The 13,280-nt window shown below is 40.3% G+C and overlaps 2 protein-coding genes across 2 annotated transcripts in view; one reads left to right on the forward strand and one right to left on the reverse strand.

The window, feature by feature from the left end:
* JARID2 (jumonji and AT-rich interaction domain containing 2) overlaps positions 1–13,280 on the reverse strand; it is a 287,887-nt gene that overhangs the window by 235,918 nt on the left and 38,689 nt on the right. The window lies entirely within an intron of this gene.
* On the forward strand, positions 10,301–10,918 carry LOC114233185 (high mobility group protein B1-like). The gene has a single exon (XM_054721449.1). It carries the CDS (start codon positions 10,406–10,408, stop codon positions 10,877–10,879), a length of 474 nt encoding a protein of 157 aa, XP_054577424.1. The 5' UTR covers positions 10,301–10,405; the 3' UTR covers positions 10,880–10,918.

Here is a 13,280-nt window from a genome sequence, read left to right on the forward strand (position 1 = left end):
AAGGCCAAAAAAGAACTTACATCATTAGGTTTTTAGCTACTAAAGCTGCAGTGAACAGCTTTCTTCATTCATCTTAAAGTAACACATTTTTAATAACTGTAAAATGAATGATTTGGATGTCATGAATCATCTTTCATGCAAAAGATCAAAAGGCACCACCTTTTTCTTCTATGTAGGAAGAGTTATAAAACGTTTTTCCCTTCAAAGATAGTATATATTCTTAAATTACCAGGACCAAAAAGCACACAAACATACAATTCACCAACACTGACAATATACATTAATCAAAATTTTAAATACTCCAGAAAAAAGTAAGAAACTCTCCTTATTACAACCCTAGTCACTAAACCAGACAGTGCCTTCACAGGCTAATAATAGAATGTGTCCAACACATCAAGAAGGAAGCCTCATTTCCTGATATGAATTTAATACTCAAGTATACATGCAATTTTCCCTTGTTTCATATACTTAGAGGACAACTGTAGTTCTGCATTTATTATTCTATCAAACCACAATAGAAAAGAGAACAGAATCATCCCACACGAATCAAGCTTAAAGACTTTCAGGCTGTAGGGTTAATTCTATAATAGATATAAAATTTGACCAACATCCCTCACTTAATGTTATCCTCTCACAATGGGAGATGGATTGCAATTATCCATTAGTGTAATCTAGCCTCCATAGTCAATAAATAAATGTCACTTCCAATCACTCAGATAAAACCTGGGTGAGAGGGCTAGAAAGAGATATAAACAAGATTCTGTAAACATCTAAGGAACACACTGATGACTGATTTCAAGCCAAAAATGTCTCAAACTCATGACAGAAAGTGAAAAGTCCATGATTAATATGGTCTAACTTCTAAATGCATTGAAGTTATGCTAACACTCTTACCAGTCTCTGAAAAGAGAAACAATTTTAAAGTTAAAAAAGAATTCGAGTTCCAGCTGGCTAACTCAAGTCACATCCTATAAATGTGTAGCCTCCTTTCTTGACCCTACTATTCCTTTGGAATTTTTAAAGGCCTGGGATTTGAGAAATTATAGTCATTTCAGAAACAGTTACTGAAAACCTAATTACCTATACACTGCTTTACATGTTTGCCTTTCAGTCTTCAGTTTGAAGAGAGACTTTGTAGGGAATCTTGTTCTTTTATACCCAGAATCTTCTCACCCAATATATTCTGCTTTCTGGCTACCAAAATTGACTCATGAGCTAGCTACTAACAAATGAGAATTCTAACTCTGACAGAGTCCTGTAAAATCTATTTCCAATTAAGAATGAGAGCTTTGGGAAACACCAGGGGAGGATTGCCTGCTCCCTTCTTGGCCCCTTTCTCTCTCTCTCTCTCTCTCTCTCTCTCTCTCTCTCTCTCTCTCTCTCACACACACACACACACACACACACACACACACACACAGGAACACAAACACAAGCAACAGCAGTAGTAAAAACATGGGGGCGCTTGGTCTTTGCAAAGAGGCTCCACCATCTGGTAATTGGCTCATAAATTTCATTCATAATTTGAAAGAGAAAGGGTCCAAAATGAGCGATCTGTAATTTTAAGTGTTGTCATTATTCTCCTGGCTGCAAGCGATTACAGAAGGCCTTGCAAGCTCATGAATTACAGGTGCAGTTTATTACTCTGAATGAGCTCAGAACAAGCACAGTATCTCAGGAAGCTGGAAATGAGAGGGGAAGGAGGTCATTTGCAAACCCAGATGCTTCCGTGGAATTAACCTTAAATGTCACTTATCCAATCAATAGTGGAAGGATCCTTTCTGCTCCTAGGCCCTCCCCCTTCCCTAACTGCCTGCATGAACCAATCCAATCTTAAAGACTTTAAGGTGGAGAAACTTTATACATTATGCATCTTTCCTTGAAAGTATATAGAGTGTCCCCAAAAAAGTGTATACATACACTGAATAATTATAAAGGCAGTGTTTATTAAAACACACTTCCTTTTCAAAACTGGAGCTATGTGTATACATTTTTTGAGACACCCTGTATTTCAGCTCAAGATCCTCTAAGCACGGGATTTTAAATGCTTATGAGAGGAAAGAAATAGCAGTCAAAAAATTAGGAAACATTCACAGCTGAGTAGTTTTCCAACAGATTTCCGTCTGCATATAACAGCTCCACACCATTCCAAGCCCAAGTTGAGGGGTAAATAAAGTACTCTGGAATCAATAATTTATTCTCACAAATACTGGACTAACTTGAAATAGCATTTCAGGCATATCTTCAATTCTGGGAATGAAGACATCAGAAACATTAGGTGGTATAAAGAGGTGGGTATGTGAGGCAGTTCAACAGTTATTCCACAGCCCACACACACAGGGCCTGAGATCCTGGCGGTGGCCAGACAGAACTCCCGTTCTCTTAAAGGGCAGAATGCAAAGTGAACATCAAGAGGACACTAAGTTCTCATCTTCAAGGCAAGCAAGTCAGAACAGAAAAAATGATTCAATAATGAATACCTTATCTCATTTGCCCACACCCACGCCCACCCCTTTGAAGCGAGGTTGCCTCAATAACTTCCGAAAAAATGAGCACTGCTCTAGAAACTGCAGTGGGGCGATCTGTGTGGCCTCCAAGCTATAGTGCAGTGGAACAAAAGGGAACCCAGCCCTAGCCGGTTTGGCTCAGTGGATAGAGCTTCGGCTTGTGGACCAAATTCCAGTCAAGAGTACGTGCCTTGGTCCTGGTAAGGGCTTGTGCAGGAGGCAACCAATGGATGTGTTTCTCTCACATCAATGTTTTTCTGTTTTTCCCTCTCTTCCACTCTCCCTAAAAATCAATGGAAAAATATCCTCAGATGAGGATTAATGAAAAAAAAAAAAAAAGAAGAAGAAGAAAGAAAAGAAAGGGGAAGGGGGGCACCTGAAGACAGAGACTACAGGTTTTGGCAAAGCTGGGAGGACTTGCTCTGTTTCCATTTATAGTCCTAAGTGAATGCAGGTGAACCTGGTTTTGAAATCCAGCTCCACCCCCTACCCAAACTTTAAATTAATACTCTAGAACAGGTGATAATACCAACTTCTGAGAGCTGAAGAACTTAATGAAAGAAAGCACAAGAGAACATGACAAAAAGCTAGGACAAATGTTTTAGTTGCCTCTAAAACTGCCTGCCCTACTATCTTTCCCAAAGAAAGTATTTTCAGTGTGTAGACCCTCTTCCCCATGACCCACCCCGAGATCAATGCCATTTCTTCCCTGTGTCGACCACACCTGCACCTCTATTGTAGAGAAACCTGAAATTTTAGTTATCCTACTGACACCTTCATTTTTACAAATTAGTTGTTGTCAGCAGAGACATAATTAGAATACTTGGTGTGCTTTACAATACTTTAGTCTTTCCCAAAGGGGGTTCCAGAGAACCCTAGGTCCACGATATTACTCAAAATTGTGGTTGACTGATCAACTAAGTTTGAGAAATGTTGGATTTAAACAGGTTTCTGTCCTTTAGATTTGTTCATGTTCGTTGTGATTCTCTAAAAAAGAAGCCTAGTACCCCAAAATCATTTGACTGCTAAAGCTTCCTCCTCTTGCACCCCAAAAGCAGAATATCTTTTCTCAGAACATACTAAGCTACACCACACTATCTTGTCTCATTCAATTGTGTTGGTGGTTTGATTCAGGTCTTTATTTGTAAGGAGGGTGTTTTACTAAGTAATATATAAATAAATGGTGACTGTTTCAATTTTACAAACAACAGAACATTATTAACAAAACATAACTAGAGAAACTTGCAGAATATCAAAGTTCTTGTTTTAGTACTGAACTCTTAGGATCCTTAGCAGAACTATCACTTCATTACAAATTGTCTAACAAAGACCAGTAGTCACTTTTTAAGAAAATACTTTATTTGTACTATCAATAAAGATACTCGGAAAAGAGAGGAGTCATAAGAAGCTATCTAATAAAGCAAATTAACAAAGTGAAAAATCACCTGAGCTACAATTCAAATATAGTTATGATTAGATTTGATTACACTCTGATTACATCATTTCCTGTTGCTATATATGAAGAAAAAGTTGAATTATATATCTCCCCAAAAATCTCGTGGTTACTAAGTTCCTGCTAAAGAGTTATTACACTGTAAATATGGTTTAACTGTCTTAGATCTATTTGTGCACAGATTTGGATTTCTGTAAGAGAACATTAAGATCTATTTCCCCAATCCTGGACGGAGCGGCTCTGTTGGCTGAAAATCATCCCATGCACCAAGAGGTCACTGGCTCAATTCCAGGTCAGAGCACATGCTTGATATGGGCTTGATCCCTAGTAGGGGGCATGTAGGAGGCAGGCAATCGATGTTTCTCCTTTTCTCTCTCTCTAAAAAAACAAAAACATATTAAATTTCCCCTGTCTTCTACTTTCTGAATTTTCTGTACTACATATACTAGTAGGCTCCCTCCAAAAAGGAAAAAACAGTAACATGTAACATTTATAGAGAAAATATAGGGTTCACTAAATAATACTTGAGTTTTTCCACCTGCCTTGCCGATTCTTAAGGATCAGTAGAGTGCTGTGTGGAAAGGATTCTGAAATGATTCACAGAGGGCGAGTATCTGCCACAGGCACGGTCAAGAGGAAAGGAAAAGAATGAAGCGAACTACCAACCCATGTTACTGGGCGCCAAATATCCCTAACCTAACCAGACCAGTGTGCTCATGGAGAGGACATTCTGGGAAAGGGTGTGACTTAAAGCCTAAGCAGAAATAGTAAGTGGATGACAGCTGGAAAAAAATACATAAAAGCATCAAGTTGAAACACCACCTATGAAAATGTCTTAGTTTAATTTAGTTGAGGAATTCATGGTCATAGGATGTAAGCAGGTAACCACGACTTGAACAAAAACCACACCTGAGGTGCTATGAATACTGCAGTGTAAACCAAAAGGAAAATTTAATTTAATTTAAAAAAAGAAAGAAAACCTTTTACAACACCTCAAAAACCATAAAACTGTCAAGATACCTAAGGGGCTAGGAAAGTACAAGATGAGCCTGGCACACGTTGAAGCGTCAGAAACACAGGAAGCAGTCAAGGAATGATGAGGACAGTTACAGCGACACCAGAGACAGCTTAAAGGGCTCCCGGTGTTAATATCCTCACTGATAACTGTACTGTGGTTTTCTTGTTTTTCTTTTTTGTTAATCCTCATCCAAGGATATTTTTTCCACTGATTTTTAGGGAGGGAAGGAGGGAGGAAGGGAAGAAAGGGAGAGGGAGGGAGGGAGGGAGGGAGGGAGGGAGGGAGGGAGGGAGGGAGGGAGGGAGGGAGGGAGGGAGATCAATGTGAGAGAGACATATTGACTGGTTGCCTTCCGAACCAGGGCCAGGAATGGAACCCTCCACCCTTCGGTGGGCAGGCCAACGCTCTAACCACTGAAACCCACCAGGCAGAGCTGTACTGTGGTATTTTTTAAAGAAAACATTCTTACTTTTAGAAAATATACACTGAAGTATTTGGGAATAAAGGACAACTATGACTGTAACTTACCTTTAATGGTTCAGAATTTCATAAGTATGTGGAGGGAGAGGGACATGATAAAATGTTAAAATCAAAAAAATTATTTGTGCTATTTTTGTAACATTTCATTTCAAAATAAGCTTTAAAGCATACCACAAAAACTAAGAAAAAATGTATAAATATGAGAGGATATTGAAGTATCGCTGCTTTATAAAGATTTGCTGCTGCCCTAGCCAGTTTGGCTCAGTGGACAGAGCATTGGCCTGTGGACTGAAAGGTCCCAGGTTCGATTCCGGTCAAGGGCACATGCCCAGGTTGCAGGCTCGATCCCCAGTGGGGGGCATGCAGGAGGCAGCCAATCAATGATTCTCTCATCATTGATGTTTCTATCTCTCTCTCCCTCTCCCTTTCTCTCTGATTAAAAAATAATTTAAAAAAAAATTTGCTGCTGTCTTCTCTGGAAAAATCTGCAAGCTCAAATGCAATACTCCAAAAATGATGCCATTAGAATGTACACTACACAAACGCCCAATGGCAGTAATTTATGCCAAGAATAATAAAAAAAATACCATTTACTTCAAACTAATAAAAATGTTACTGACAAAGCCACTTACAAAACTGCTACTGACAAAGACATTTTTATTTTTAAATTACTTAAAGGGGACAGAAGAAAACTTTTTGACTGAAAAGAAGCAAGATCACAAAATGAGGGAGACTGGATGAAAAACATCTTTCTACATGAAGTTCTAGGCTCACAAAAGACGCAAATACCACAGACCTCGCAGAAGTGATTCCTCTTTTGCTTGTGGGTTGTTTGTTTGGAGCCCAGGGTGAAGAGATTTGTGCATTCATCCTTGTATCCCCTAATTATCTGTCCAAATTGTTAGGAAGTTTTAGCCACATCAGGTCTCTAATTCTTATTTTTAATTTTTTAACAAAAAAAAACCAACAAACCCTCAAACACAAGAAAAAAAGTTCATCCACTTCTATCTCTTACCACTCAACTCTTGGTTTGTTCTCTGTATCTGTAAGCTGGGTTTGTGTTTTTAGGTATACAAAAGATTCCACATATAGAGATCATAAAGTATTTGTCTGACTTATTTCCCTCAGTATAATGTCCTCAAGTGCCATCCATGTTGTCACAAGTGGCAAGAGTTCATTCTTTATATGGCTGAATAATGTTCCATTGTATGTACACCACATCTTCTTTATCTATTCATCCGTCAGTGGACCTTTAGGTTTTCATTTCTTGGCTATGGTAAATAGTGCTTCAATAGGCCAGCTGGTGTGGCTCAATGGTTAAGTGTCAACCCATGAACCAGGAGGTCACAGTTCAATTCCTGTTCAGGATACATGCCAGGGTTATGTGCTCGATCCCTAGTATTTCTCTCATCCATGTTTCTATCTCTCTATCCTTCTCCCTTCCTCTCTGTAAAATCAATAAATACATATATGTATATATATATATTTTTAAATGATGCTTCTATAAACATGAAGTTGCAGATATCTTTTAAAATTAGTTTGTTCATTTACTTTGAATAAATACCCAAAACTGGAATAACTGGATCATATGGGAGTTTTTAATTTTTTGAGAAACCCCCATACTGTTTTTCCATAGTGGTTGGATCAACTTACATTCCCACCAACAGAGGTCCACCGGCCTGGAGAAGTGGTCCCTCTTTTGTATGTTTAGGAGACATAAAAGATGTTTTAAATATAAAACCCTAAACAGCCAAAGAGTTATTCAGTGATTAAACTATTAAACTATTTGTCATCATAGGGCAATCTCCTCACAACCAAGACTTTCAGCAATACCTACTTTATTGTCATTACACCACAAAGCAGGTACACCAACTAGTTAGTGTTCAACTATAACAGCTGAGAATGTCAAACGGCATGCCTGTCTCTGGAATCCTACAGTCAGTCAGTTTAAAAATATTTTTTTATTGATTTCAGAGAGGAAGGGAGAGGAAGAGACAGATAGAAACATAAATGATGAGAAAGAATCATTGATCCACTGCCTTCATAACCTCCTGGTTCATAGGTCAACGCTCAACCACTGACCCACACTGGCCAGGCAGCCAGTCAGTTTAGTTAGTTAGATCACACAATCTTTATTTAAGGGCCAGTGTAAAATAATTAAGAAGTTGTGTGTGTGTGTGTGTGTGTGTGTGCGCGCGCGCACGCATTTTCAATTAAAAGTGCTAATTCTTTTTTTAAAAATATATTTTATTGACTTTTTACGGAGAGGAAGGGAGAGAGAGTTAGAAACATCAATGAGAGAGAAACATCAATCAGCTGCCTCCTGCACACCTCCCACTAGGGATGTGCCCGCAACCAAGGTACATGCCCTTGACCAGAATCGAACTCAGGATCCCTGAGTCCACAGGCCGACGCTCTATCCACTGAACCAAACCGGTTAGGGCAAAAGTGCTAATTCTTCACATTTCTGAAAATCTTACTTTTTGTATAAAATTAACTTTATTAAAATTAGAAATAGTACATCTGGTCATACCAAAAGTCTGCATAAGACAAAGGATGGGTCCATATCTGGTGAATTCACAAAAGACCATGCTAGGCAAGTTCTAGTTATCTGTTATGGTGTTTTCCAGTTACCTACTAGTAAATAGTTTAAGCAGTTTTAGGTTTCTTCTTCCAAGAAATTGTGTTGATCCAGCATAAAGAAAAGGTTCTCTAAGTTCATTACATTCTCTCTTAAAACAACTTATGCTCCAGGATCCTCCCTTTGTCCCAAGCTCCCAGATGTATCCCAGATGACACTCCCTCCCCTGAGTCAATCCTCCTGTTAGGGAAAATCAGGTTGAGGATCTAACAATGACAATGAAGCCGCCACCACCACCACCCAGTTCACCACTACCTCAGCTTAAACATCTGTAAGTTTATGATTCACTGACTCTTGGTTGTTGCAGAAGACCAAAGAAAACCAAGCAACGCTCTAAAAGAAAAGGAGGGACACTTTTTATTTACGCAGGTGGACTCAGGAAATAACTTTCCAAATCTGAGTGAAGAGAAATGCAGGGGGCTTCTCTTTATATCTCCCTGTGGCCTTTGTCCCGCAAATATGGGTTATGCTTCTGGTCCTTTTCGCGGGCCTTGCAAGAAGGCCCCCAGGTGTTGGGGGTCTCCAGGCCATATCTGATGGTTTGGCCTGGCGCCAGCATTAATAACCCTCCCTCTGGGGCAGTGCACTGTTCACAGTTTTATGGCCTCTGTAACAGGTTCTGCAAGACCAGTATCTGGGAAGGAGGTAGTGACTTAATTATAGGTTATCAAGAATGTACACTGAGCTTGCTGGCATGGATTCCAATTGCTAGCCCCCCAAATATCAGGGTTATATTGGAATTGGCCCTTTTTAGCCTTCTCAGATTACTTACAGGAATAAGTTCTATCTTTCTTAAGGCCTCACCTCCTTCCATGCCCTGCATTGATCTCTACTCCAGCAACTGTACACACTGACACACACACACACACGTGCACACACACACACACACACACACACACACACAGACATGTGCTGCTCTAAGCACTGTGCTTTTACTCCTCCTCTCCCCTGGGCCTAAAATGTTCTTTTTATTTTTTTAATCCTCACTGAAGGACATGCTTATTGATTTTAGAGAGAAGAAAGGGAGAGAGGGAGAGGAAGGGAGAGCAAGAGAAAGAGTGAGAAACATCTGAGAAACATCTAACGGTTGCCACCCATATGTGCTCGGACTGGGGATGGAACCCAAAACCTAGGCATGTGCCCTGGCTGACAATTGAACCCACAACCTTCTGGTATATGGGACAATGCCCAAACCAGTTGAGCCACCAGGCCTGGCCCGGTCTGCAATGTTCTTTTTTTTTAATATCTTTATTGATTTCAGAGAGGAAAGAAGAGGTAGAGAGAGATAGAAACATCAGTGATGAAAGAGAATCATTGATCAGCTGCCTCCTGCACAATCCAGGATGAAGCCTGCAACCTGGACATGTGCCCCGACCAGGAATCAAACCATGACCTCCTGGTTCAATAGGTCGATGCTCAACCACTGAGCCACCACAGCCAGGCTGCAATGTTCTTTTTGAATCTGCTTCTCTAGCCAGTCAATTCCTAATCTTTTTCCTAATTTATCCTTTGTAAGAAACTGCCTTCCTCCAGGAAGCTCTTTCTGACCCACTCACCTCACTCCTAAATGTGTTAGGCACCTCCTTCCTGGCAGCTCTCATCATGGCCTGTGCATGTCCCTCAGTTCACTAACATACTATATTCTTAAGTTTGTGTATTTGTCTCCTCTGCTATACAGTGAGCTCCCTAAGGTAAGGGGATAATCTTACTGGAAAATACTAGGAAACAATGTTTACTAAACAAATAAAAGAATATTGAATGAGGCCTTATCACAAACATTTACAAGGTCCATTCACAAGTAATGTCCACTAATTCCTTTGTTTACAAAATATTTGTTCCTTCAAAGAACTAGAGTTGTTTAAAAGTGAATTCAAAAATAATTTATTATGCCAAAACCGGTTTGGCTCAGTGGATAGAGCGTCGGTCTGCAGACTGAAAGGTCCCAGGTTCGATTCCGGTCAAGGGCATGTACATTGGTTGCGGGCACATCCCCAGTAGGGGGTGTGCAGGAGGCAGCTGATCGATGTTTCTCTCTCATCGATGTTTCTAGCTCTCTATCCCTCTCCCTTCCTCTCTGTAAAAAAATCAATAAAATATATTAAAACTAATAATAATAATTTATTAGTAAAGAGTTTAAGAGGTATCAAGAGGTATCACAATTTAGGTAAGAAAAAGGAAAAGGGGCGTCTGGCTCCCGCTCTCACGGCCATTGCAGTACATTGAGCTCCATAGAGACAGCGCCGGGGCAAGTGCAAGCCGGCCGGGCACTGGGCGACTGTGTGCTCGCTGAGGGAAAGTAATTAAACATGGGCAAAGGAGATCCTAAGAAGCCGAGAGGCAAAATGTCATCGTATGCTTTCTTTGTGCAAACTTTCCGGGAAGAACACAAGAAGCAGCACCCAGATGCTTCAGTCAACTTCTCAGAGTTTCCGAAGAAGTGCTCAGAGAGGTGGAAGACCATATCTGCTAAGGAGAAAGGAAAACTTGAAGACATGGCAAAGGCAGACAAGGCCCATTATGAGAAAGAAATGAAAACTTGTATTCCTCCTAAAGGGGAAACAAAAAAGAAATTCAAGGATCCCAATGCACCCAAGAGGCCTCCTTCGGCCTTTTTCTTGTTTTGTTCCAAGTATCGCCCAAAAATCAAAGGAGAGCATCCTGGCCTATCCATTGGTGACGTTGCAAAGAAGCTGGGAGAGATGTGGAATCACACTGCAGCAGATGATAGTCAGGCTGCTATGCTGAAGGAGAAATATGAAAAGGATATGGCTGCATACTGAGCTAAAGGAAAGCCTGATGCTGCCAAAAAGGGAGTTGTCAAGGCTGCAAAAAAAGCAAGAATAGGAAGGAAGAGGAGGAAGAGGAGGAAGATGAAGAAGATGAGGAGGAGGAGGAGAGGAGGAAGAGGAGGAAGATGATGAAGTAGACAATGATGACGAATACGTTGGTTCTAACGCAGTGTTTTTTTTCTTGTCTATAAAGCATTTAACTCCCCTGTACACAACTTACTCCTTTTAAAGAAAAAAAAATTGAAATGTAAGGCTGTGTAAGATTTGTTTTCAAACTGTACAGTGTCTTTTTTTGTGTGTAGTTAACAGAGTACCAAATGTGTCTTCAGATAGCCCTGTCCTGGTGATATTTTCAATAGCCACTAACCTTGCCTGGTACAGTATGGGGGTTGTAAATAGGCATGGAAATTTAAAGCAGGTTCTTGTTGGTGCACAGCACAAATTAGTTATATATGGGGATGGTAGTTTTTTCATCTTCAATTGTCTCTGATGCAGCTTATACCAAACTAGAGGGCTGGTGCACGAATTCATGCGCGGGTGGGGTCCCTTCGCCTGGCCGGCGATCAGGGCCGATTGGAGCCATGTCACCCAGTACTCATGGAAGACTAGCTGGCCAGGGATGGACCGTGGGAGGGCTCCAGGGCATGTCCAACACCTGTCTTGCCCAGTCCCGATCAGCCGGACCCCTGCAGCAAGCAAACCTACTGGTCTGCGTGTCTGCCCCCTGGTGATCAGTGCACGTCATAGTGACTGGTCCACTGGCCGACTGTCTGCCCCCTAGTGGTCAGTGCATGTCATAGTGAGCAGTTGAGTGGCCTTAGCATATCATTAGCATATTACGCTTTGATTGGTTGAACCCTCGACTAGACAACCAGACACTTAACATATTAGGCTTTTAGGGTAATTGTTGTTTTGTTTTGTTTTTAAATATATTTTATTGATTTTTTTACAGAGAGGAAGGGAGAGGGATAGAGTGTTAGAAACAACAACATCGATGAGAGAGCAACATCGGATCAGCTGCCTCCCGCACACCTCCTACTGGGGATGTGCACGCAACCAAGGTACATGCCCTTGACTGGAATCGAACCTGGGACCTTTCAGTCTGCAGGCCGACGCTCTATCCACTGAGCCAAAATGGTTAGGGCTAGGGTAATTATTGTTCTATTAACTGAATAACTGCAAATACTCTGTAATTGCAAAAAAAGTTGCAGCTGTTTTGCTGACATTCTGAATGCTTCTAATACAATTTTTTATTAAAAAAAAAAAAAAAAGAAAGAAAAAGGAAAAGGGATTATCCTTGAAATGTGGACAGTTCCCTTAACAGCTTGAATTCATAATGCCTAACAATGTTTGCCATTTCTACAGATCAGATCAAGATGGGGGGTCAGGGGGGCAGGGAAATACACAGCTTTCAAACATAAATCCAAACATCCAAACACAAATCAATAACAAAGCAAATAACACTTTAACACAATCCACTCCAGGGACCACACACCCCCACTCCCCGTCATGAACTAACTAGGGACAGGTTCAAGGGCATCAATAGGCATCAGGCCCTGGAAAGGAAAGGCATCTCCTTTCCACCAGGGTCTTCAACTTTTTCAAAATCTTGTGCATTTGTAGGTGGAAATAAGAAACTGACTCAAGGTAATCTTCCTTTAACTGTTCAGTTTCTTAGATTATTTTTGGGATACACAGCTTTCAAAATGCAAACTGTTTTCAAAGCTTGAAGGCAAATGACAGGCATGAGTAAATTCACCAAGAAACTTCATATTCTTGCCACTACACATGAAAATCTTTCTGAAATGGTGCCCTACCTTGAAATAAGAAAACATTACAACCTAATATTCCAGGGGACTCTGGGGTACTGTAGTGAAACAAGCACTCTCAGCCTTGCTGGGAGCAGTAGTTTCATTTCCGGTGAATCACTTGGCAAACTACAACAAGAGGCTTTAAGATGTCCATTTCTATTGACCAAGGGATCCTATAATGAGAAAACTATCCTAAAGGAAACAATTAAAAGTAATACATAACACATAATGCTAATCATACCTTTTTAGTGTTACCAAAATTCAAAACAATGTAAAAACCTTTCAAAATAATGTAATGGAAAAAAATAGCAGTCGTACATGCATAAGATACCTGTGTACTCATTAAAATGGTTATTGTGGGAAAAAAACGAACAAACTTTTTTAAAGCCTCACTCAGCAGGATTTGCAAACCAGGGAAGACCTAAGTTCCACTCATAATGAAAACCTAAAGTGAAGGGGTTGTTTCAGAAAAGTAAAAGGTGGGGTAAAAAATTGTTGTTATGGAAAATATGTAATAACATAAGGAAATGCTTATGATAATATCTAGTGGAAAAAAACAGAAGAACAAAATTGTATATACA

This window comes from Eptesicus fuscus, chromosome 9, assembly GCF_027574615.1.
Source record: "Eptesicus fuscus isolate TK198812 chromosome 9, DD_ASM_mEF_20220401, whole genome shotgun sequence".
Lineage (NCBI taxonomy): Eukaryota > Metazoa > Chordata > Mammalia > Chiroptera > Vespertilionidae > Eptesicus > Eptesicus fuscus.